General features: G+C 42.2%; 1 protein-coding gene across 1 annotated transcript; it reads left to right on the top strand.

The window, feature by feature from the left end:
- The first annotated feature begins 1,928 nt into the window (after positions 1-1,928).
- Positions 1,929-25,143, top strand: LOC121315201 (cleavage and polyadenylation specificity factor subunit 1). The gene is made up of 38 exons (XM_041249269.1): positions 1,929-1,946; positions 3,408-3,571; positions 3,986-4,013; positions 4,329-4,462; positions 4,739-4,819; positions 5,012-5,163; positions 5,307-5,453; positions 5,893-6,032; positions 6,208-6,318; positions 6,502-6,595; positions 6,689-6,776; positions 9,741-9,863; positions 11,196-11,244; positions 11,761-11,855; positions 12,014-12,088; positions 12,407-12,487; positions 13,437-13,523; positions 14,039-14,149; positions 14,463-14,604; positions 14,978-15,156; positions 15,502-15,641; positions 16,087-16,267; positions 16,347-16,553; positions 16,681-16,770; positions 17,089-17,238; positions 17,366-17,518; positions 18,131-18,247; positions 18,346-18,436; positions 19,349-19,433; positions 20,167-20,308; positions 20,710-20,862; positions 20,985-21,161; positions 21,263-21,329; positions 21,573-21,620; positions 23,058-23,213; positions 23,564-23,693; positions 23,845-23,983; positions 24,878-25,143. The coding sequence occupies exons 2-38, from the start codon at positions 3,428-3,430 to the stop codon at positions 24,923-24,925; spliced, it is 4,335 nt and encodes a 1,444-aa protein (XP_041105203.1). The 5' UTR covers positions 1,929-1,946; positions 3,408-3,427; the 3' UTR covers positions 24,926-25,143.
- The last annotated feature ends 502 nt before the right edge of the window (positions 25,144-25,645 follow it).

Genomic DNA, 25,645 nt, shown 5'->3' with positions numbered 1-25,645 from the left:
TGCCATTATTTCAAATTTCTTTAGAAAGTCTTGCCAATTGGCCTTAGCGTCATACTGTAGGTGTCTGTAGTAGGCTCCTTTGTTTACATCCTGCCAAAGTGTATGTGTGTCCATTGGCGACGTTGCCTCTTCCTTGATGTGCACTTGCACTCCTCCCATCTCTGTGCACAATGATGTTTCTGCTGTTGCCGAAAAACCTCCTTCTTCCTCGATGACAATGATGCAGTGGCCCTCAGCCTGCAGGGTAGACTGCTGTCCTCCCAGCTCCACCATCTTGACCCCTCATTTCTCTTCGGCCCAAGGGCTCTTGCCCCTCCCTCACTTGGCTCTATCTTCTTCTTCCCTGACGAGCCCGTTCTCGAGTTGCTCCTGACCCTCCACTCAGCTACCAGCTCCTCCAGTCTGGCCTGCAGCTCGTCTCCTCTCATCTTTGTCACGTCCACCATCTTCTCCCACTGTTCCCGTTTCACTCCTCGTGGCAGGGAAACAGACTCAGGGAGACCAGATGGGATTCAAAATGGACTCTCTTTAATTCTGACCTAAATGAAATAAATAAACAACAAGTCCCTGTTCGGGCCGGGGTTCATGCCAAAATAACGCACCTATCTCATCACTCGCCGTCTTTCTCTCACACCCACTCACGTCTTCTTTCTCTCTTCTTAGCAATTCTCACAGACACTGTCTGTCCAGTCTCTGTCTGCTTGCATCCTCCCACTTATGGCTCCCCCCCCCCCCCCACACTTATAGCCTTGGGGAGGGTCCATCCGCCACGCGCACACACACACTAAAGACATGCCCGTACCCTTACAATACACTGAACACCCAACTAGACATGAAAAAACAAGACAAACAAGAAAAACTCAAAGTTTAAGACAAGGCCATCGCCAGGGTCATTACAATATGCTCGGAGTCCCTCCTCAGCATTATTAAAGGGACAAAGTAGAATTAACATATCAGTACTAAACAGTACATTTCTAATAGTGGAAATTGCTTAAGCAACTAATATATGTCAAAGAAATTATTAAAAGAAGGTCGGTGTTCTCTTATGTGTTTCACTTAAAACTGGACATTAGGGCATCTGTATTTGTTAATTTCTGCCACCCGGACACAGATGCTGATTCCCAGACTGTCTGGCCAAACCCGAACAACTGTCAACCCTAGACTCCTCTCCCAAGGTTAATGACTGATACTGCGCCTAGTGGAATTACTGTACATTGATCACACTTTTTAGTAATGTATACTCACTCAGTTGGGCAGCTATACCACGTGTTGGGAGTCTATGAAGTGATTTTTTGCAAAGTAAATACCGTGAGCCTGTGTGTTCTACATGTTTCATAGTTCTCAGTTGTTTATTGATTACACCGTGTAACAATTTTTTTTTTTTTTTTTGTTCCTGGGTAGTAAGTGTTATTTCCTAATTGCTTTTGCCTCAAAAGTGTAGAAAATGGCTATTATTCCCCACAAACTTTGCTTTTGTGACCAGGACAGTGATATTTCAAAATATCACTATTTCTAATGGGAAAACGGGCAAATGTGTGTCTTTTCGTTCACATAAAGTCAGAAAAAAACAACATATGAATCCAAATTAACATGTATTTATACTGAAGTAATACAAAAATGACTACAAAAGATTTAGAAGTGAGTAGTTTTTCGAGATTTACGATTATACTGTAAATACCACACTTACTACCCAGGAACAAAATTGTGTTACATAGTGTAATTCAGTACCGTAGAAATAATAATGGCAGGGGAGTTTTACCTATACATACAGCTATTATTTCAGTTACAACAGTGTACAACACCAAGTGAATACAAAACCAATATCCAACTAACCATTCAAAATGTGTTTTGTTCTATATTATAATAGGAAATAGGAACCTTGTGCTTTGCTTCACGTGTTTCCGCGTCGGACCATATTTATGCTTCGCCGTATGGTGAGGGTAGAGGTGAGTGAAAGACCACATGAGAAGTGGTTTGTTTACAAGGTGGAAAATAAACGGGCAAGTTAATAATGGTGTTAGCTGAACAAAATAGAAGAAGTCTCTAAAACGATGGCAAGTCGGTATTTATAAGCAACATAGTTAGGCTGAACGAATTAGCCCAGCACCTTCACTGGTCCTACGACCATGATGCAGTAAGGGCAGTCTGTGGATTTTACCGGGGTTACAGGATATTGCGTCTTTCACACTTGAGAAATACATCGTTATGTTAAAGCATTATTGTATTTAGTAATATGCGTATGGAAACAAGACGTAAAACCGAGGTCCTGTTGTAACCCCTAGTGTCTGTGTAAAAGTCTGCTAAATGACCACATAACTCCTTAATTAACTAATCATAATTGTTGTCGTCGTCGTCGTCTCCCCTTGTAATTTTAAGCACTCTGTGCTACAGATTATGAGGTTCTCTGACACAGTTTCATTACTCTGTGTGTAGTCAGTTTCGGTATTCGTGTTCAGTTGAACTCTAGTGCAGTTCAGACACACCGTTCTGCCACTTGAATACACACACGTGAGTGTTTGTTGTGTTTATGAGGACTTTGCATTGACTCTCACTATTTTTATTTATTCCTAACTCCAGTCAAACAAAACAACACACAGAGTGAAAGTCAACAGCAAACAAAATATTTGTGCACTTTTAGTTCGTTTTTAAAAATAATCAGTCTTGAACAAAGAATAGGCAGCGATCTGATTAAAGCATTCAGATTTCTAAAAGGAATTGACAATGTCGACCCACGGGAAACCTTTTCACCTGAAAAAACATGGACCAGGGGTCACAAATGGAGGTTAGATAATGAAGCATTCAGAACAGAAAATAGGAGGCACTTTTTTACACAGAGAATTGTGGGAGTCTAGAACCAACTTCCCAGTAATGAAGCTGGCACCCTGGGATCCTTCAAGAAGCTGCTTGATGAGATTCTGGGATCAATAAGCTACTAACAACCAAACGAGCAAGATGGTCCGAATGGCCTCCTCTAGTTTGTAACCTTTCTTATCTGTTACTAGAAGTTCAGTGAACAAATAAAATGTGAATTCATATAATAATACTTGTTTAAAAAAGTCTGTGTTTTAGTGGTGTTCCGGTACCACCAGGTTTAGGACTAGCCCACTGTTTGGAATGGTGAGTGTTTGTGTACGACCAAGTTTGGTGTGAGCCTCGGCCCCTCCAATCATTCTGCTGTCAAATTCAGTTGTCTTGGCAAAATCTAAGCCAGAAGGTATCAGTCAGTAAGCCTCCCTCTTCACTCTGAGGACGTTTTCCTCATTATTTCCTTTCTGCTGTCATTATTTTTGGCGATTTTTAGTATGTCAGTCATACCTTCTCTAGACTAGTGAACGTTCTGTTGCATTTTAGTGATACACTGAAAGAAGGGGTGGGGACTGCAGCATTTTGATTCTGTCTCTCCCTAGGTTCTGGATACCCAGCCAGGATGTATGCAGTCTACAGACAGGCTCACCCTCCGACTGCGGTCGAGTTCGCCGAGTACTGCAACTTTATCTCTAGCCAGGAGAACAACCTGGTGGTGGCTGGAACGTCCCAGCTCTGCGTTTACAGGATAATCCATGATGTGGAGGTGAATAGGGTGCACCTTGCTGGGAAAGGCTTAGTTTTTCTGTTCTATATCGTACCAGCTGTGTTTGTCATATTGGGATGAACTGTGTCACACCTTGAGCAAAAAAGCATCCTTTTTTTTCTTTTTTTTTTTCTTGTTTTACTGCTGTAGTGTAATATTATGAATTGACAGCTTAGATGATGAAATCCTCTAACTATGCACTGCTGTAACCACTGTACCCATAACAAATAATGGGGTCCATGAGACGCCTCTTCAAATTCTCCCAGTAAAGTTTATATCTCTCTTGTGGAGCTGCTGTATCAGTCTGCAGCATAGCTGAAATCAAAGCTACAGTTTTGTTTTGTCAGCAAAACCCTTTTGCATGTTGCAAATTCTTGCATTTGGATTTGCCATTCATGTCTGTTTCTATTACAGAGCACATCAAAAGGAGAAAAATCATCAGGTATGTGTCAATATATAGTGTATAGGCTATTCGATCAAGTTCAGCATGAATATCTACTGTGCATGTTAATACTGTGTAACTGAATGGATTTAGTATGCTTAGCAAGACTGTCTTGGTATTATAATATTTAGCAATTCCATTTTGGAATAGTGGTGTTGCTTGACAGATATTCCTGTGTAAAATAAACAGTTTAATGAAAGCCCTGTAGAGACAGCATTAGAGCTTTCTGTATCAGGTGAATAGAAGCCTGAGGCGCTTTCCTTGCCATGTTTTTGAGATGCATTAAAAAGCACGTGCATCTCCTCTGTTGCCCAGAGGTGAAGAGCCATAAGGAGAAGCTGGAGCAGGTGGCAGCCTTCTCTCTGTTTGGCAATGTCATGTCAATGGCGAGTGTGCAGCTGGGTGGGTCCAATCGAGATGCCCTGCTGCTCAGCTTTCAGGACGCAAAGGTAAAAGCACTCAGCTAGTCAAAGAAACCTTAATTTATTGCAATAGAAATTATTTCTGGTTTTAACTACACACAATACATTGGTGCTTTAAAAGTAAACTGGTTTTTTTAAGTGTATTCCTTAAAAATTGGTCATTTCTCAGAAATGCATCATAGGTAGTATGCAGACAAAATATTGACATTCACTGATGTTGTATCACTAACTGACATTTGAGAATGTGCTCTTACTGCAGTGCAGTTACAATGCATTGACCCTCACGCTTTGTTGGTTTGGTAGCTCTCGGTGGTGGAGTATGACTCGGGGACACATGATCTTAAGACTCTTTCTCTCCATTACTTTGAAGAACCAGAATTAAGGGTAAGAAATTGTGTTTTTATGTCATTGTTTTGTAGAAAATGCACAGCATTTCAGACCACGTAACGAATAGATTGAGAAACGTGACTTAGCAGTAAGAACTGGGAATGGTAGTTTTGAATCCCAGACTAGGACCTCATCCGCTCTCACCCAAAGCACAATGTCAGCTTTGTACCTGTGTTTTTATTTTGACAGGATGGTTTTGTACAGAATGTCCACATCCCCATTGTCCGTGTTGACCCAGAGAACCGCTGTGCTGTAATGCTGGTCTATGGAACTCGACTGGTGGTGCTGCCTTTCCGAAAGGACACTTTAACTGATGAACAAGAGGGGGTTGTGGGGGAAGGGTATGTTGATGCAGTACATTAGTCTGTGCTGTTATTATCAAAGACTTAAATACAGGTTTATTTTTAAAGGTGTAGTGACCAGAATACTAATGTTTTTTTTTTGTCTTTTTAGTTTTAAATGATATGTCTTCCTCCCCCTACAGGCAGAAGTCTAATTTCCTTCCCAGTTATATTATTGATGTGCGTGAGCTGGATGAGAGGCTGCTGAACATCATTGACATGAAGTTCCTGCACGGGTACTATGAGCCCACCCTGCTCATTCTCTATGAGCCTAACCAGACATGGCCTGGGTGAGCACTGCTGTTTTGCTGTAATAAGATTGTTAAGATCTCTTCAGAGGTGCATACTATCTTTAAACTAACTGCCTACTTAGTTACCTGTGTGTCTGTCTCTATCTGGATGAGTGTTTATTTGTTAGACTGTCTTCTTGTCTGTCTATGTTAACAGAATCTCTAAAATAAAAGTAGAGTCATAAATATGGAACAAGTCCTTCAGAGTAAAAAAAAATATGTCCTAGTTTCTTTTTACATTCCACTAGTATGTGTGACCCTAAGATGTATTGGGAGAGGAATCCAGAAACTCAAAGAAATTCATTAAAAAAAAAAAAAAAAAGCAGGAGTCTTTGTTTGAGTTAATGTTTTACTGTTGTTGGAGTAATACTAGTATGTTACAAGCACATTGTGTATTCTACCTCTTTGATTATTGAAAAAGCTTCCCTCTTCATTGCAGACGTGTGGCAGTTCGGCAAGACACCTGCTGCATTGTGGCCATCTCCTTGAACATCATGCAGAAAGTGCACCCAGTCATCTGGTCACTCAGCAGCCTGCCCTTTGATTGCACTCAAGTCATGGCTGTGCCCAAACCTATAGGCAAGTATGGCCTTGGCTCAGGCAAGCCTGGGATACCTTCTGGGTGTAGTACTGCATGCTTACAAACAGACCAAACAAGCAGTACAATTCTAACCTTTAATACAAATAAAACTGGGCACCGCAAACAAAAATGAAAGCAGCGTTTGCTAGCCAGTGTGTGTCTTGTATGTTGCAGGCGGTGTTGTTGTGTTTGCAGTGAACTCCCTGCTGTACCTTAACCAGAGTGTCCCTCCCTATGGTGTGTCGCTCAACAGCCAGACCACTGGAACAACAGCGTTCCCACTACGTAAGTACCAGTAATCTGGAGCGTTGCACCATCTCTCTGTAAAACAGTAACCATATCTACTGTGAACAACCGAGCCTGTTTACCGTGATCCCATCTGACAGGTACTATGTATCGCTGCATCTGAAATGTTTCGAGAGCTTGATGTTGTATCTGAATCTAATCCAAGGTGTTCTCATTGATCAGGGGTGCAGGACGAAGTTAAGATCACCCTGGACTGTTCCCAGGCTACATTCATTGCCTCTGACAAGATGGTGATTTCCCTGAAAGGTGGAGAAATGTAAGCATGTCCTCTCTTATTCTGGGGGAGCCGTGGCAAGAACTTATGAAACAGTAACGTTCTAACTATGATTTTATTATTATAATTCTACAGTTACGTGCTGACCCTTATCACTGATGGGATGAGAAGTGTGCGGGCATTTCACTTTGACAAAGCAGCCGCCAGTGTCCTGACAACTTGTGTAAGTGTGTGTGTCCTGCCTGTTTCTGTGTGTGTGAGTGAGTATTAAGACTGTAAAACGCTCCTCGTATTGTCAACAAGCCACAGTCTGTGCTGGAAGTCCTCCCAAATGGATCCCTTGTTTGGGGTTGGCTGACTGCTGCACTGCTCTACACAGAAATTTTGGAAGGTATGAGTTGAAGAGCATGATGTCAGTCCCCGAGTCTGGAGAAGAGAGAATGCACTGTTCCGAGTTGTTTATGTTAACAGGCTGGGATAGTATCCTTGTATATTGTATCCTTATATATAATTTCATTTTTATGTATTTTTTCTTAAATTTAGTAATCGCCAGTTATTTTATTATGTTCTCCCAGTTTAGAATGTCCAATTATTTTCGGGAGGGGAGAAGACGAGCATACGCTGTCCTCCGAAGCGTGTAGCCACCTGCTTCTTTACACACTACAGGCTCATCTGCCTCCCCATTCCTGATTGAGCGCTCGCAATGAAAGCTGTTGTGTTCAGCGTTTCTATGTGAACAAGGAAAGGAGCGGTTACGTCTTTAGTTGTTGTTTCCTGTTTGAAAGAGTCTCGTGCTGACTGTAAATACAATCAAGAGCAGTTCATATTTACTGTTACAACTGAAATGTGCTTTGGCATTAAAAGAAAAGACCACCACGAAAGTGTATAATAGAGAAAAGGTAACGAGATGAGCGTGTATTTTTGGTGGAAGGTAACTAATATTATTATTCCCATTAAAAATCTAACACTATCTAATGTTATAGTACCTTGTTACTGACAAAATTAATATTATTACAGTGACAAGTTACCCAACTCTGGCTACAGTTCTGGCCAAAGGTTTTGCATCACCTAGAAGTGTAGGATTGAGACATCATTTAAAAACTTTTATTTACCACAATAATACAGAATTTCATATTAGATTTTGAAATGTCAATTTTAGTTTTTCATTAAGTGTATGGGAAACTACAAAGTGGTGTGTAATTGAATATGCTGGCATAGCATTATTCAGCAGGTTTCATTTGACTTTATGAAGCAAAATTAGTTACTTAGAAAGGGAGATGCAAACCCTTTGGCCATAGCTAAGTATGTATATATGTGTATACACACACACACACACAGTGCCTTGCAGAATTATTCAGACCCCTGACCAATTCTCTCATATTACTGAATTACAAATGGTACATTGAAATTTCGTTCTGTTTGATATTTTATTTTAAAACACCTAAACTCAAAATCAATTATTGTAAGGTGACATTGGTTTTATGTTGGGAAATATTTTTAGAAAAATAAAAAACTGAAATATCTTGCTTGCATAAGTATTCAACCCCCACACATTAATATTTGGTAGAGCCACCTTTCACAGCAATAACAGCTTTAAGTCTTTTGGGGTAAGTATGTACCAGCTTTGCACACAGTGTCGGAGTGATTTTGGCCCATTCTTCTTGGCAGATTTGCTCCAGGTTGTTCAAGTTGGTTGGACGACGCTTGTGGACCGCAATTTTCAAATAGTGTACAGATTCTCAATGGGATTGAGATCAGGATTTTGACTGGGCCACTGTAGGACATTCACCTTTTTGTTCTTGAGCCACTCCAATGTTGCTTTGGCCTTGTGCTTGGGATCTTTGTCCTGCTGAAAGGTGAATTTCCTCCCAAGCTTTGGTTTTTTAGCGGACTGAAGCAGATTCTCTTGCAGTATTTTCCTATATTTTGCTCCATCCATTCTTCCTTCAATTGTAATAAAATGCCCAGTCCCTGCTCATGAGAAGCATCCCCACAGCATGATGCTGCCACCACCATACTTCACTGCAGGGATGGTGTGTCCTGAGGCATGGGCAGTGTTAGATTTGCTCCACGCTTTGAGTTTTGGCCAAAAAGCTCCATCTTGGTCTCATCTGACCACAAAATTTTTTCCCACATCGCAGCTGGGTCACTCTCATGCTTTCTGGCAAACTCCAGACATGCTTTCAGATGGTACTTTTTCAGTAACGGCTTCTTTCTTGTCACCCTCCCGTAAAGGCCAGTGTTATGCAGAGCTCTTGATATGGTTGACTGGTGCACCATTACTCCACTCCTAGCCACTGAACTCTGTAGCTCCTTCAAAGTGATTGTTGGCCTCTCTGTGGCTTCTCTCACAAGTCTCCTTCTTGTTTGAGCGCTGAGTTTTGAGGGACGGCTATTTCTTGGCAGTGCCTGGGTGGTGTGATGCAACTTCCACTTCCTGATTATTGATCCAACTGTGCTCACTGGGATATCCAAACACTTGATATTATTTTGTACCCTTTCCCTAATCTATGCATTTGTATTACTTTATCTCTAACTTCTGCAGAATGCTCTTTGGTCTTCATTTTCCTTCAGATTCACAGCCTTACCAATGATACTTCAACAGTGGGTTTTTATCCAGAAAATGTGACAGCAACTTTAATGGTTCACAAGTGGAGGCCAATGGTAAGGTAATTGTGTCCTCGTTAGGGCAGTTTCTTTCATTGGTGCAAATTGGGAGCTTCCACAGCACAGGGGTTGAATACTTATGCAAGCAAGATATTTCAATTTTTTTCTTAAATTTCCCAACATAAAACCAATGTCACCTTACAATAATTGATTCTGAGTTTCATTGTTTAAAAATAAAATATTGCACAGAACGAAATTTCAATGTACCATTTGTAATTCGGTAATATGAGAGAATTGGTCAGGGGTCTGAATACTTTTGCAAAGTGCTGTGTATGTATGTATGTATATGTATACATATATAGAGTGGGCAAATACATTTTCACAGCACTGTATATTTGGTTATAGTTAGGTAACGGTTTTGTTGCTAGTTAAATGAGAACAGCAGACTGCCTGAGTAAGTCTTGCTTGTGGTTTTGGCTTTGGCTTGTAAATTGGCAGATAAATTTAAAGCACAGTATACACACTGTCTGATTTCTATGCATTCTTCAAATACATTGGTCTGCATGTCTTTTTACTACAGATGACGCCCATGGAGTCTGGTTATCTGTTCCTGGGTTCCCGTCTTGGTAACTCCCTGCTCCTCAAATACACAGAGAAATTACAGGAGGCTCCCGTAGAGGAGGGCAAGGAGAAGGAGAGACAGGTGAGGCTGGAGCTACTGAGACCCCCATAGAGAAGGAGGAGGAGAGAGGTGAGGCTGGAGCGTCTGTGAGACCCCTATAGAGGAGGTCAAGGAGAGAGGTGAGACCCTCAGAGAAGGAGAGAGGTGAGACTGGAGCATCTGTGAGACCCTCAGAGAAGGAGAGAGGTGAGACTGGAGCTTCTGTGAGACCCCCATAGAGAAGGAGGAGAGACAGGTGAGGCTGGAATGTCTGTGAGACCCTCATAGAGAAGGAGAGAGGTGAGACTAGAGCTTCTGTGAGACCCCCATAGAGAAGGAGAGACAGGTGAGGCTGGAGCTACTGTGAAACCCCCATAGAGGAGGGCAAGGATAGACAGGTGAGGCTGAAGCTACTGTGAGACCCCCCCCAGAGGAGGAGAAGGAGGAGAGAGGTGAGAATGGAGCTTCTGTCACTTGCTTGCAGGCTTTTCATGTTTCACTGGACTAAGGACTTCCCTGGTCAGTCCTTTCCATTAATAAAACAGTTTGGGGACAAAAGCGTTTTTTATACAGAAATAAATTCAAGTCAGCTGTTTCCTGTCACCTGGAGGATAAACCCCAGGTGAAAGGTATATGCAGTACATTCTGTGGTAATGATTCTGGCACCTGATTGACACAGATATTGAAGGCTGTATAATATGGGTGTAACTAGGTGATGGTCCCAGCTTGCCCACACACACGTTTTTCTCTCAGGAACACGGGGGTCTTTACAGTGCAGGAAACAGCCACTTGCTTGTGTTCACAGGCTTACGTATTTTTTGTGGCAGTGGATACTTTGCACAAATTACAAATGAGTAACAGGTTGTAGGTACAGTGACTGGCATTCACAAGACAATCTCACGAATGAGCCTAATCCCCCCTCCTAAGGAGATGAAGCATTCCGTAATCCCCAGCCCTGCCTGCTCCTACCAGTGTCAGTTATTCAATAAACACTTACACTGGGAATTATTTTGTACACAAATAAAATCTGTTCATCTCATTTACAAGAAACATTCATGTATTCTACTTTCGACATGTTTCTTCTCCTTCACACGTGTTTGTTTAAGCTGCATGAATACCGTCTTTGTGAAGCACACATTTCTCCACAGCATGCACGATACAGAGTAAACCACGGCTCTATCGTTGGAGGAATAACAATCACAATAACCGCAGTAACAGGCACTGAAATATTCTGCCGAAGGTCTCGCCTTCACAATGGGACCTACTTGCATGGAGTTCATAACAGTGCATGGGCGTTTGTTAAAGGAAGTCGTACTGAAGCCTGTCCTGAATTGCACAAGTCTGGCAGGGGACTGACAAGCCTTTGTTTTTCAGGAGGAGCCTCCAAGTAAAAAAAAGCGAGTTGACTCTGCTAACTGGCCTGGTGAGTGGCTTTTGAATTTGACTTGTTGAAACAAACTGTATATTCCCTTTCTTCCATGTATTTTTTACTGCTGATTCAGCTCAGTCTCGTAATGCATCTGTATGTAGCTTTATATTTTATATTTTAGCTTTATAATATTTTATAGTGTATGTTTTATAAGAGCAAAAAGAAGAAAGCAAGCACATTCAGGCATGTGACCCTCCTGGAGCCATGCACAGAAACACATGCAGACACACACATGCACAGAGACACGTACACATGCACACACGGAGACATGCTTGCGCACACACATATTCAGGCATGTGACACTCCTGGAGTGCAAACACATGCACACACAGAAGGACAGACAGACATACGCGCAGACACACACAGACAGAAGGACAGACAGACAGACACATGCAGACGCACACAGACAGAACAACAGACAAACGCACGCATACAGACAGACGCACGCACGCAGGCACAGACAATGCCTGCACTGTTCACTCTTCTCAGCTCCAGTGATTTTTGTTTCAGCTGGGAAGACGGCTCTCTTGGATGAAGTTGATGAGATCGAGGTGTACGGCAGTGAAGCTCAGACTGGAACCCAGCTGGCCACCTACTCCTTTGAGGTACTGATCCTGTTTTACAGGGGGATTTGTTAGTACTGAGAGCTGAGTGGTCAGGGACCAAGCATGCCTTTTCCTTTCTGGTTAAGCAAAGCTGAGGTTTTAAATCGTCACTAAAAAGAGTGATTTGCATTTGGAATCTGCTGTTTGTATATCCGTAGGTGTGTGACAGTATACTGAATATCGGACCCTGTGCCAACGCCTCGATGGGGGAGCCTGCCTTTCTCTCTGAAGAGGTATGTGTGAAGACGAAGGGATTGTGCAGTACAGGAAAAACCTGGATTCATAGAATCTGTATCACCATAAATAACTCTTTACAGATTGAGTGGACACACTCCACCACCAACACAAAATAAATAACTGAAAAAGTACTGAATCCCTTGACTGAGATTATAATTTGTGTGCATGTTGTTCTGCAGAAACAGATTGCTATGATCTGGACAGTCAAAAGTGAAAACAAATGTATTCTTATAAGAATGTATTCGTCAGACTGTTCATAATAAACCAGAAGTACAATACTGACTTTTCCTCCCTCTGTGTCTCGCTTCATCCAGTTTCAGGACAGCCCAGAACCAGACCTGGAGGTGGTTGTGTGTTCAGGTTTTGGGAAGAATGGTGCCCTGTCCGTGCTTCAGGTGAGAGGAGCTCCCATTAGGAATGTGTTTGAATCTCCAATCATAGGGGACTTGTGCTATAACCAGCTGCAAGCCTAATCCTAGAGCATTTCTACACCACTGTGCATGTATTGGGCACATTTTACGTTTCCTCTGCCAGGGAAACTTCATGTCACAATGAGCCGTCCCAGTACTGGTCCCCAGAATTGGTATCAAGCCTTTGTGAAGTAGATAGCATAACTAATAGATTTACCAATGTAATTCCAATATCAGTAATTTCTTCTATATCAAATAATTTATACCCTCTGAATTTGCATAACAATGAGTCATCATTTTTACTGTTTCTGAGCAAGCCAGTGAGGTGGGTTTTATGTAATGAGGCCAGTGTAAAAATTACCACTCTGGATGTACACCAGTGATTTCTTTACTCCCCTTTTGACCGTGATTTTCTCAGATATTTTCCATGGCAGATCTTTAGACTGAGTTTGTCAGATGTATTCCATTGCAGATCTTTACAGTGAGTTTCACAAGGTCATATCTATTAACCCAATTCACCTTGATGCTGTTTGAGAATTGCAGTTCTCTTATGAACCTCCATTAACCACTGTTTTGTTCAGATTTTATTACAACTTGTCAGCCACACTCATCGAGGTGTTTGCCATGGAATCACACAGATGGTTATTTGCACTGAGAAAAAAGCAATGGCAGTGAGGCAAGTCTGCCTTGGGTGAAGCAGCAGTTGTAGTGAAATAACTGGCTTTACCAGGGCTGCCTCAGAGGTCAATGTAGTAGCCTGGAAACGCTGCGGGACATGGGCCTAACACAGCTTTAAGTCTTGCTGGCATAATCTGTCCTACATATATGATCAGTAAACAGTATCTGGGCTATATGTTGTTAACGGTCAAGCGTGAGGTAGCTGTTCTGTTGGTGTTCCTGCTGTCCTGTCACTGAACTTTTCTTTTCCTTTCAGAGAAGCATCCGGCCTCAGGTTGTCACCACCTTTGAACTGCCAGGCTGCCAGGACATGTGGACAGTTATTTCTTCTGAGAAGAAAGAAGTAAGACTCCTTTCTTTGTACTCCTTGACACTTTCTCGAATGAAACTTCATGTATGGTCCTTTCTTTGTACTCCTTGACACTTTCTGGAATTAAACTTCATGCATGGTCCTTTTTTTGGCGCTCGCCCGCGTCCATTCGGGCAAATCCTAGAGGCCTAGAACTTGAAAAAGATCACTGGGCAAAAATCTGTTTCTTTCAACAATTTTCATTTAATTTCGGGGCTAGCCCAGGCAAGTCTAGTTTCGTCCAAAGCTTCAACGTCGATGCTAGGCCAATCTAGTTTTGCCTATGCTAATTGTTTGGGCGAGTCTGGTTTTGCATTTCTGCTCTCTTGCTGTGAAGTTTTAAAGATATGAAGAATAAGATTATTACTTTAATTGAGAACTCTGTGTGCATGCGGACTTGATTAACAGGAGTTGCTTCCCCACCTTCGCTGTAGCTGTTCACTGGAGGAGATTTGTGTATATATAACAGTGTTGTGTTTTGAACAGGTGTGTCTGTTCCCTTTTTCCAGGCTCCGAAGGGAGAAGGTGAACCCACAGAGGGGGAGGTGCCCCTAGGTACCCCTGACGATGACAACAAGAAACACGGATTCCTCATCCTGAGCCGGGCCGACTCCACCATGGTAACCACACCTGCCAAGTAGTCAGCAGTACATAATGATAACGCTTAAATACTTCATGCTAGAACTTTTTTTTGTGTGTTTTGAGTATTGAACCAGCATTGTTTAACATTCTGATATTATCAGTATGCAACGCCAGGTCCTGCAATGCCAGAGAAGAAAATAACTGCAGGGTTATTCTGCAGAGTATTAGTTCACTTTCGAATCATGTAGGAATGGCATGGATGTGCCTAGTGTTAACTTTCCAGTCTGTAAGGTAGTCACTGTGTCATGGCCCCAGATCTTTGTGTCCTGATTCATTTGCCTTGTATTTCAGATATTGCAAACTGGTCAGGAAATAATGGAACTGGATACAAGTGGATTTGCCACGCAAGGGCCCACTGTCTTTGCAGGCAATATTGGGGACAACAAATACATTGTCCAAGTCTCCCCCATGGGTATCCGACTTTTGGAAGGAGGTGTGTATTTGGTTTATAAGTGGGAAATGCTATCTGAATTATAAAAGTGCATTGGTACTTTGGTCAAATTGTAAATTCAGCAGCAGCAACAGAAAACTATTTTTAAGGGTGTTTCTAATCATTATCGAAGTTTAAAGCAATGCTTAGAGAAATGATAAACTTCTAACATGCTAAAATGGTTAAACAGGCTTTATGATCTGCAAACTTGATTTAATTAATGAAACAGTACTTAATGAAACATTAATGGAAATAAGTACATTGTCCAGGTAAGATACCACCGAGATACGGTATCATGCAAAATACCCCAGTCGTAGTGCAGCTGTTCTTCTTGTTGTGGCCCATGCCGTGTTTGTGATGTTCTGTTCCTCCATAGTGAACCAGCTGCACTTCATCCCTGTGGACCTGGGCTCCCCCATCGTGCATTGTGCCGTGGCTGACCCCTACGTGGTGATCATGACCGCTGAGGGGCAGGTCACAATGTTCGTCCTGAAGAGCGACTCCTACGTGGGGAAGACTCACCGGCTCGCCCTGCAGAAACCACACATTCACACAGTAAGTCTGGGCTCTTCTCAGGTTTCACACGTTTTGTAAGTCAAGAATTTAGACGATTAATTTCACTTGAATGTGAAAAAATCAAAAAAATCTGCGAGGATGTTAACATGAAGATCTTAACGGTTAATCTTTTAAAACAAGTAACTGTGAAGTAGTTTAAGGTCTCAGAAAATGTACCTACATTGTTTGTGCCTTAATTAAATATGGCCTAATGTTCTTAAATGCAAAAAACAAACAAACATGTAAACCACTTAGAAACGTATGAAAAATGAAAGGTAATTCTCAGCTTTGCAGTGGGGTTCAGCAAGGAGCTGGGTTGATGTGTTGCCTGCTGTCTGTCCTTAGCAATCCAGAGTGATCACTCTGTGTGCTTATCGAGACGTCAGCGGCATGTTCACCACGGAGAATCGGGTTTCCAGCACCGCTAAGGAGGATACAGCACCAGGGACCCAGCCAGAGACAGAGACAGTCATTCAGGAGCTCAGGTAGGGAATTTCTGTGGGCTTCATAGATTCCCAACAGGTGTTCCTCGGAAATTAATTTAAAAAACGCAAATGGTTATTCCACACCAACATGCTTTTTTACACGACGGCCTCAGATTTTGGCTGTCCAGAACCAAAATCTTTGTAGGATCCAACTGAATTGCAGCCTCCAGCTGAAATGGAGGTAAAACCAGTTTTGATTTTACCTGGAATGACTCGGAGGCTCCCTGTTGCAGTCTTATTTTTTTCTTTGCAGTAGTTGTTGGTTCCCTTTTTATAAGATCCTACACTGTCCTATGATATGACTCAGAGAGGCTCTCTTTGCAATAGTTGTTGGTTCCCTTTTTATAAGATCCTTCACTGTCCTGTGATTTCTTTCACAGTCACTTCATGGATGATGAAGAGGAGATGCTGTATTTAAGATCCTACATTGTGATTTCTTTCACAGTCACGTCATGGATGACGAAGAGGAGATGCTGTACGGAGACTCTGGCCAGTTCTTCAGTCCCTCTAAAGAAGAGTCTAGTCGCAGTGCCTCTGCATCGTTCAGCTACAGCAAGGACAGCCCCCATTACATGGTGGAGCCCACACACTGGTGTATGGTGGTCCGGGAGAACGGGGTAATGGAGGTAAGGATGACTGCCTCTGCTACTCGCACTACCAGCGGTTTGGAAATGATAACAGCATGCTGCTGTGCTTGTGCCTCAGATTTACCAGCTCCCTGACTGGCGCTTGGTATTCCTGGTGAAGAATTTCCCCGTGGGGCAGCGTGTGCTGGTAGACAGCTCTTCAGGACAGGCTGCTGCCCAAGGAGAGGGCAAGAAGGAGGAAGTGACGCGCCAGGGGGAGATACCATTGGTTAAAGAGGTGTTGTTGGTGTCGCTAGGCAACCGCCAGTCACGCCCCTACTTGCTGGTGAGGAACTCAACTAATTTTTTATTTTATTTTAAATACATACAGATTGCATCATCAAAGACATTTATGCATCTGTAATGTAGTAGTATTCTAAAACTTTTTTAATGTGCGCTGTTTCACATCTCAGGTTCATGTGGATCAGGAGCTTCTGATCTACGAGGCCTTTCGACGCGATGTGCAGCAGGGTCAGAGCAACCTGAAAGTGCGCTTCAAAAAGGTAAGAGATCGAAACGGGTCCTTCTGCAGATACAGAGCTGGCTCCACAGAAATGATACATCTCATTTATCCTTCCATCTGTCTTGTCGGTGACCTTCACATTCTCTGTGCTTCAATGTGACTTTTTGAGCAGAGGTTAACTGATTAAACCAACAATGTCTGTGTGTGTCTCTCTCTCCTGTCTGTGTCTGTCTTTAGAGCAACCCAGAATCATGTCTTCTTTAAGCTTCTTAATTTTAGCATCAAGGGCTGTATCTGCAGACCTCCAACACAGAAATGATGTCATTTATAAGAATGTGTCTGCCTTGCCTTCCTTCAGGTTCCCCACAACATTAACTTTCGAGAGAAGAAGGTAAAGCAGTCGAAGAAGGATAAGAAGTGGGAGGGCACATCAGGGGAGGATGCAGCTGCTGTGAAGGGCAAGGCTGCCAGGTTCCGCTACTTTGAAGATATCTCAGGATACTCGGGAGTAAGAGGCTTCTTTCATTCACATTGGTGTGTTTGTGATGTATGATTCTCATGTTGCAGTGTGCTTAGAGGTGGTGGTGACAGGTTCTTATGAAGTGAGCGCTTACATGCACCGCTTCCACCCCCAGGTATTTATCTGCGGGCCGTCCCCACACTGGCTCCTGGTCACCTCCCGGGGGGCTCTGCGACTCCATCCCATGACTATCGACGGCTCCATTGAATGCTTCTCCCCTTTCCACAACATCAACTGCCCCAAAGGATTCCTCTATTTCAACAAGCAGGTATTGAAGTAGAGCAGTGAAGTGTTTGAGTGCTTGGGCATCAAGAAATGTCAAGATGTCGAGTACTCAAAGCCATCGCCAGCTCTACTGTCCATACGTTTTACTGTATGAATCCCTATTCTCTCACACACACACTGCGATGCATTAGAGAAGGCGTGTCAAACGCTGCACTGTCTTTTGGTTTTCTTTCCTCCCGAACTCTCAGTTACTTAATTGGTATAATCTGATTCATTGGACACATTTTAAGGCTTCTCTCAAAGCCTCAAACTGTTTTATAGGTAGTGTACCTTGAATCAAGTGCATTTTTTTAAAATCATCAACTGTAAAAATATTGTATGTCCAATTGAACAAATAATTTGCTCAATTATGTTAATCTAGAGCTTAAGTTGGAATGAAAACAAAGACCCCGCAGCCCTCAGACTAGAGTTTGACAAGCCTGCATTAGAGGCTTGTCTTACCTGCCTGAATTGTGCCCCTAAGGTCTACTCTTGTGGCAGTGTTAAACTAACCATGTTAAAGCAGAGCATTCTGCAGAGCCTGTGAAGTGGCTAGATTAACCAGTTAGCCTGGCTGTCACATCTTACTGTAAGACAGTGCAATGCAATTTTCCAGGGAGAGCTGAGGATCAGTGTTCTGCCCACCTATCTCTCATATGATGCTCCCTGGCCGGTCAGGAAGATCCCACTGCGCTGCACAGCACACTATGTCTCCTATCACGTGGAATCCAAGGTAAGATGTGTCTCTCATTCCTTTTATTTATCATAAGGAGGGGTAGAGATCTGGCCATGGCAGTGACTGAGTTTCTGTCTTGTGTTTCTTTATGGCAGGTCTATGCAGTGTGCACCAGTGTGAACGAGCCCTGTACACGCATTCCCCGGATGACTGGTGATGAAAAAGAGTTTGAAATCATAGACAAAGGTAAAGGGCTGTCATTAACTTAATGCACACTCTTTATACAAACTCAAAGGCTAATTTTCTATATATTAACCCTTTGCAGTCGTATGTCGGACCAGGTCCGACATTACAATTTTCCCTTTCCAGTCCAATGTCGGACCCTGTCTGACATCATCAAAAAGATGTAAAGCATAGGTCTCTAGTCATTTTTTCTCCGATAAACCGATAAAGTGAAAACCGATAGGAGCTGAATGAAGCCAAAAAAAAGGGCGTATCTCATTGCCCCATCCACTACAGAGATAACACAGACAAAACAAAGGAGGCAGCTGCTTCTGCATCCAGCACTCAAAGAATATCATGGACATTTGCAGAGCTTTTTGGAGATGTTATAGTAATAAATTAATGACTCGGATTGCATTATTGAAGAGTTTGGTGATAAAACAAGTGATCAGGAGAGCATTTATCAGTATGCACGTCGATAAAGAGGTATGTGAAAAATACAGCAAACAAGGGGTGGGGCTTGGCTGTAGATACAGTACTGAGTGTCCTTTTGCAATTCAATGTCTTTTGAACCTGTTTTACTCAAAAAATAATAATTAAACCTGCATGTAAAATAAACAGCGCATGTTAATATTAATTGGACCTGATGTGCCTGACAAGTGCTGAATAAATGGACTGCAAAGGGTTAAGGCATTGCTTTTTTCTGTATGTAGCTTCTACATACTCAAACTGCTATTTATGGATCTTAATTTATGGCCCTGCCCCTTTTTAAGGAAACTCCTGATTGTAACCTGCTGTGACACCCCTGATTGTAACCTGCTGTGACACCCCTGATTGTGATCTGCTGTGACACCCCTAATTGTGACCTGCTGTGACACCCCTGATTGTAATCTGCTATTAGACACTCCTGATTAATCTGCTGTTCCCTCTTTTCAGATGAAAGATACATCAGCCCCTTGCAGGAGAGGTTCTCTATCCAGCTTATCTCTCCAGTCAGCTGGGAGACCATCCCCAACACACGGTGAGGAGGGAGCGTGAGAAAACCAGCACAGTATACTGGTCCCATTATCACCACCACCATCTTGGAAAAGGCTTTCGCTCACAATCACTTTTAAAGGGTTTTTAGATTGCATGTGTGACCCACTTGTCTGGTTCTGAGAAGGCTGGGTTAGTGTGTTCCTTAGCTGGTGCCTCTTGCTTCTATTTTTGTATGCATGAATGTGTCAAGGTTTCATTTTCACATCTCTCTCTAGAATCTCTGTTGTGGTAAGACGTGGTTACTGCAGGTCTTTACACAGGTTTCCAAGTACAGTCGTGTGCAAATTTATTACAACACCCCATTGCTTCTGTAGTGTTGAGTTGTTGTGCATATGAAGTCAAACCACTGGAACTGAAGATTCATTTAAAATAGTGAGAGAAAAGGAACACCTAGCCACAAATGGCAAAATACATGAGATTGTTTTAAGATGCCTAATTAAAGCACAAAGTGGTCTAACATTTTCACACACGAGTGCCTGTTCCTGTATCGCTGAAAATTGAAATTCTCACACTCTGAGGTTTTCATACAGGGAAGTATATAAAAGATAAATCTTGAGGTGTTCCAATACATTTGCACACTGGTGTACATCAGTCTCACATATTTATTGGAATGACCCCATGTTTGGTATGACTAGTACAGTTCTGGTTGATCTGTACCAGGATGTTGCCATGAAGTTGATTGTTCATGCAGTAAACGTGACTCCTCCCCTCCCTAGGATTGACCTGGAGGAATGGGAACATGTGACCTGCATGAAGACTGTGGCTCTGAAGAGTGAGGAAACTGTTTCTGGGTTGAAAGGTTACGTGGCTGCAGGAACTTGTCTGATGCAAGGGGAGGAGGTGACGTGCAGGGGTCGGGTAAGCTGGCATTCAGACGGGGCTACAGAATGGGACAGGGGCACTTTTCTACTAACACTGGACTTGAATGGTAAAACAGTTCACTATTGTGAGGAAGAACTGTAAACGGAAACTAAATACAGACAAATACTGTGGACTGACCCATTGAGAGATATAACCTAGGTCTACTATGGATGTACCTGTGGCCCCAACTTTTTAGGTTCTCTTTCGCTACCTCCAGTTCACATCATGTTGACTTGTGCCGCAGCTGGTTTAAACAACACAGGAAGATGCTCTTTGGTTAACTAGCAGTACTACATGGTAATAAATTAATACAAATTAAAAATACCCAACCTGCCAGCTGTCCTAAAGCTGGAAGAAATGTGCTGCATGTTTTAAACTTTTCATCTTCGCGTTTGCAGATCCTGATCATGGATATCATTGAGGTGGTCCCTGAGCCGGGGCAACCTCTCACCAAAAACAAGTTCAAGGTTCTGTATGAGAAAGAGCAGAAGGGACCTGTAACTGCTCTGTGCCACTGCAGAGGATACCTGGTCTCTGCCATTGGGCAAAAGGTAACCATGTGTGAGCCACGCTAATTACCACACGATACCATTGCATACTGGAAGAATCGCTCACTTTGACAAACTGCCCATGCTGAGCCTGCTCTTGTGCCTGTGCTTTTCTTTTGGGTTAGATCTTCCTGTGGAGCCTGAAGGACAATGACCTCACTGGGATGGCCTTCATCGACACCCAGCTTTACATCCACCAGATGTTCAGCATTAAAAACTTCATCCTAGCAGCTGATGTGATGAAGAGCATTTCTATCCTGCGTTACCAGGAGGAGAGCAAGACTCTGTCCCTCGTCAGTCGGGTAGGGCTTGCAGTGCTGCTGTGTGCTTCACTTCAATCAAACAATGCTCTTCCTAAATAGTGTCTCACCTGAAGTGTCTAACGGATGTTTGTTTGTGCCAGGATGCCAAGCCTCTGGAGGTTTACAGCATTGAGTTCATGGTGGATAATAATCAGCTGGGCTTTCTAGGTAACCTGCTTCACCCTCTGTCTTCATGTATTTATACACGCAGACACTATTTCAATTGCAAAACACACTACTGACAATGTCAGATTCAAATCTCTTATTTTTCTACCATTATACTGATAATTCGGGCCAATGCTTTTCGTGTATTGGGGGTTTATTTCTAATGAAGTGTATTATTTCATGTGAAGTTTTGTGTAGCAGACTGATAGCCAGAGTAAACAATCCTTTTTCATTTTTTATTTTTAGTGTCAGACAGAGACAAAAACCTCATGGTTTATATGTACCTGCCAGAAGGTAAGTAATCTCCTAATCCCTGTACATGCGTGTAGTCCCATTTAAAAACAGATATGCATCCACTAGATGGAAGCAGAACTCCATAGAAAGCAAGTAGCACTTTTTGAAACACGGACAGTGCTAGGATAAGGTGGGCAGCAGTTCTTTGAGATATAAGCGGCACTCAGTCACACAGTACTTGGCACATGGTAGAGCAGACAGCTTGAACACATTAAAACTAGTGCCCAAGTGTACATTGTTGCCATCCTTCGCTTCAAATAAGTGGAGGCATGCGTATGTACTTTGTCTCGGTTTGCTACTATTCCATTTTTATTTTTTGCCAAATCGATGCTTTAATATCAAGGTTTATTTTAGAATTTACCAGGTTTTTTTTTTCAATCTTTATTTTTCAATTCAAGCAGAGAATGGGTGAAATCGACCTTTTATGCATTAGAGAGACACTTTATGCCATTGATAAACGTCTCATTTAAAGAAATCCCTTTTATCATATTCAACCTGCAACAAAACCATGGTTACCAACATTGTAATTGAAAAAACGTTTGGTCACAGCGAAGCTATACCTTGAAAGATAAAGGTCCTACACAAATTCAAACTCTCAAAGCGTAGAAAACGCAGCATATGAAAGTATTACACAGACAATTATAGCATACATTTACAGAACAAAACATTGGATAGTTGAACAGAACTAACTTATGTGGAGTCTGAGCTCCGCGGAGTCACTGGAAGGCAAAGCAGACAAGCCCGCTTCATCCTGCTGTGGCAACTTCAGCCATTGGCCAGGGTATTGTGTACAATATTCATTAAGTGTTTTCATCTTGCGCCCCATTTTCAAATCAAGCTAGTACCTGTCACCGTATACCTAAAGCAAAAGCTTGCGTACACTTTAACCCGCTAATTTCAAAGTAGGCGCTTTGAATGACAGGCGCTGTAGCTGGCAAATGAGAGCATTCTAGCACTGCTTCAGTCAACGAGATCTGTCAGAACAGAATGAAATGACTGACAGTGAAACTACAGTACTAACAGTCCACTGAGGTGACTGACAGCGACCCCCAGCCGTTCAGAGAGGAACGGAGACGGGGCAGACAGCAAGTATAAAAACTGCACAAACTAGAAAAGATTTCTAAATGGTTATTTTTGGTAAGAAAATAAAAAATAGTGAATGGTTTTCCAGACGTTTATCATATGTAAATTTATTTGTCGAACTCGTATTTTTGGGGAATTTTACGTTTAACGCCCTTTACCGATTTTAAAATGGAAAAGTAGCACAACACTTGAGTTTTAATTATATATAGCAAATAAAAACCGTATTCAGTGGAGATGTAACGCTGTTCATCAGCACAGCTTATACCTGTGTCTGTCTCTCAGTATACCCAACTATGTGGAGTCATTTTTGTTGTCTGCATGTTACTCTTCCATTGTTGTATTTCTCGCTCCCAGCGAAGGAAAGCTTTGGCGGAATGCGTCTCTTGCGGAGAGCCGACTTTAACGTGGGCGCAAACGTCAACGCCTTCTGGAGAATGCCCTGCCGAGGAACTCTGGAGGGAGCCAGCAAGAAATCGCTGGCCTGGGACAGCAAGCACATCACCTGGTTTGGTAGGAGATCTTCCTCAGTCATGCTTAAAGAATAGGCTTCTTTTACTGCAGTGTTAGATTTCATTGATGCACTGTTTGGTTTCGTTGTGGTCCTGGCTAGTTAATATGGGCTTGTGAGTTTCCTGTGTTAGCACTGTTTGGTTTTGGTGTGGTCCTGGCTAGTTGACGTGGGCTTGTGAGTTTCCTGTGTTAGATCTCATTGATGCACTGTTTGGTTTCGGTGTGGTCCTGGCTAGTTAATATGGGCTTTCGAGTTTCCTGTGTTAGCTCTCATTGATGTGCTGTTTGGTTTTGGTGTGGTCCTGGCTAGTTGACGTGGGCTTATGATTTTCCTGTTTTGCTGTCCTCAGCTACCTTGGATGGTGGGATTGGATTCCTGCTGCCGATGCAGGAGAAGACGTACCGGCGTCTGCTGATGTTGCAGAATGCTCTCAACACAATGATTCCACATCATGCTGGGTTAAACCCAAAGGCGTTCAGGTCAGTTTTAATAAGGGGTGATCAGTGGTGCCGCTTCATTTTATTTATTTTCAGATGGGTCTGGTGGCAGTCTGATTTATTTCAATGTGAATGAATGCAATGCCTCACTTAGCCGAGGTAGAGTGTAATGCTGTTTTGGTTTCTTCTGTAGAATGATTCGCTGTGATAGGCGCTCCCTGCAGAATGCGGTCCGTAACATCCTAGACGGGGAACTGCTGAACAAATATCTGTACCTGAGCACTATGGAGCGCAGCGAACTGGCCAAGAAAATTGGGACCACACCTGACATAGTGAGTGAAAGGAGGGGTAAATGACAATGATTCAGATTGACAATGAGGTGTTTTATTTTTCTGTTCCATAAAAGTGCATGAAAAACCTTGACCAATCTGTCCTTATGTTTTTATAAAGAGAATACAGTCAACTCTCATTAAACAAATTGCAAGGGACCAGCAAAAAAAAATCAATAATTCTTATGCATCTAAGCCAAATGCAGTGTTAGTTTTTATTGAAGTGACAGTCACACTGAAATCAAATTTCAGTTACAGTACAGTGAAAGATACTATACATGTAAGTTCTGTGCATTTTATTGAATGTCCCATTTTGATCACGGGCATTTTTAAACCACAAAAATAAGGTGTGACCAACACCAGGGTATTGAGCGAATAGGAAACGCTGACGACCTGCACCCAGTTTGCGGTTCCTGTTCCTATATTATTGTATCCTGGTTTTTCAGAACGGTTGACAAAGTGTTCACTTGAATGTTGAAATCTGCAGCATGGATGTGTGAGCACTGTGTCAGCTTGAAATGCATCATAGGATCTGTAGTCCCAAAACAGCACTAAAATACACAACAGTGGCACTAATCTGGATGCCAGTTAGTACACTTCCCAATATCCTTTCCACTGTTTGCACCAAGGCAATTAATAAGAAGTCATTTACACTGCTAAATTTGACCGGTACCATTTAGAAAATTGATAGGATCAGAAAATTGGTCTAATCAGTTAGTTTTGATGAGAATTGACTATTATTTTGGAAGAGACAAGGACAACTCAGTAGCAGCTCTGTGCACTGATAAACCAGACAGTGGACAGCTGGCTTGTGCTTACCAGCACATCAGCCGTACAGAGTGCAGTTAGAACTGTTAGGTCATCCTTAATTGATTTTGTTACCCTTTTTTATTTTAGATTTTGGAGGATCTTTTGGAAGTTGACAGAGTAACGGCTCACTTTTGAATCATCTCAGAAGGCTTCAGAAACCTACTTTTTTGTCATTTCAAGTTTTTTTACAAATACATTTTTTGTTAAACATCTCTTTCTTTAATGATGTTTAAAGTTAATTTTTTTGCAGATACAACATATCTTGTAGTTCTGTGTTTACAAAAAAGTCATGTTTTGTTTGGAAGAGATTATTTGGTAAGCAAAATAAAGTGTTTTTTCTAGGGAATTTTAAATTGAAGTATTTCTTGACTTTACCTGAGGTTTAACTGTAAAGGGGGCTGCTCTATGGGTTTCATTTCCTAGTGTGACTCCACGGTATCAAATGCTAGTAGTGGTTAGACTTCAGCGTTTTTACCCTTGTCCTTACTGCTAGTAGACTTCAATGTTTATTGAAGGCATTACCCTTTAGTTGGTCCCCAGGGATGCTTTGTTTTTGTTCACAAAATATATAAAAATAAGAAATCTATAAGCCATTAATGCTTCCACTGCAGCCATGTGCAAACTGACATTATTGGCTTTAGTGTCCATATGTTTCCCCAAATTTAGAACCAACTCTAGGTCCTGTTTCAGCATGGATGTTTTTCTCTTCACTGCTCAGCGAAAGAGAGAGAATAGAGGGGAAAAAAACGGAAAACAAGTAAAACTACTAAGATCCTTTTACTGAAACACTGAATAAACAATAAGCACCCCTCCACCTCAACAAAAGAAATGCTAATATTAGGGCAATTTTCAGAG

The sequence above is a fragment of the Polyodon spathula genome, chromosome 4, assembly GCF_017654505.1.
Source record: "Polyodon spathula isolate WHYD16114869_AA chromosome 4, ASM1765450v1, whole genome shotgun sequence".
Classification (NCBI taxonomy): domain Eukaryota; kingdom Metazoa; phylum Chordata; class Actinopteri; order Acipenseriformes; family Polyodontidae; genus Polyodon; species Polyodon spathula.
Note: the sequence above shows the minus strand (reverse complement) of the source record. Positions and strands in the feature narration are given on the sequence as shown.

Bases quoted from the DNA above. Each gene is read 5' to 3' on its own strand.
- LOC121315201 (XM_041249269.1), top strand. From the start codon at position 3,428: ATGTATGCAGTCTACAGACAGGCTCACCCTCCGACTGCGGTCGAGTTC. The intron at 6,319-6,501 runs GTAAGTACCAGT...CTCATTGATCAG, and splicing joins AACAACAGCGTTCCCACTAC to GGGTGCAGGACGAAGTTAAG. The intron at 6,777-9,740 runs GTAAGTGTGTGT...TTTTTACTACAG, and splicing joins CCAGTGTCCTGACAACTTGT to ATGACGCCCATGGAGTCTGG.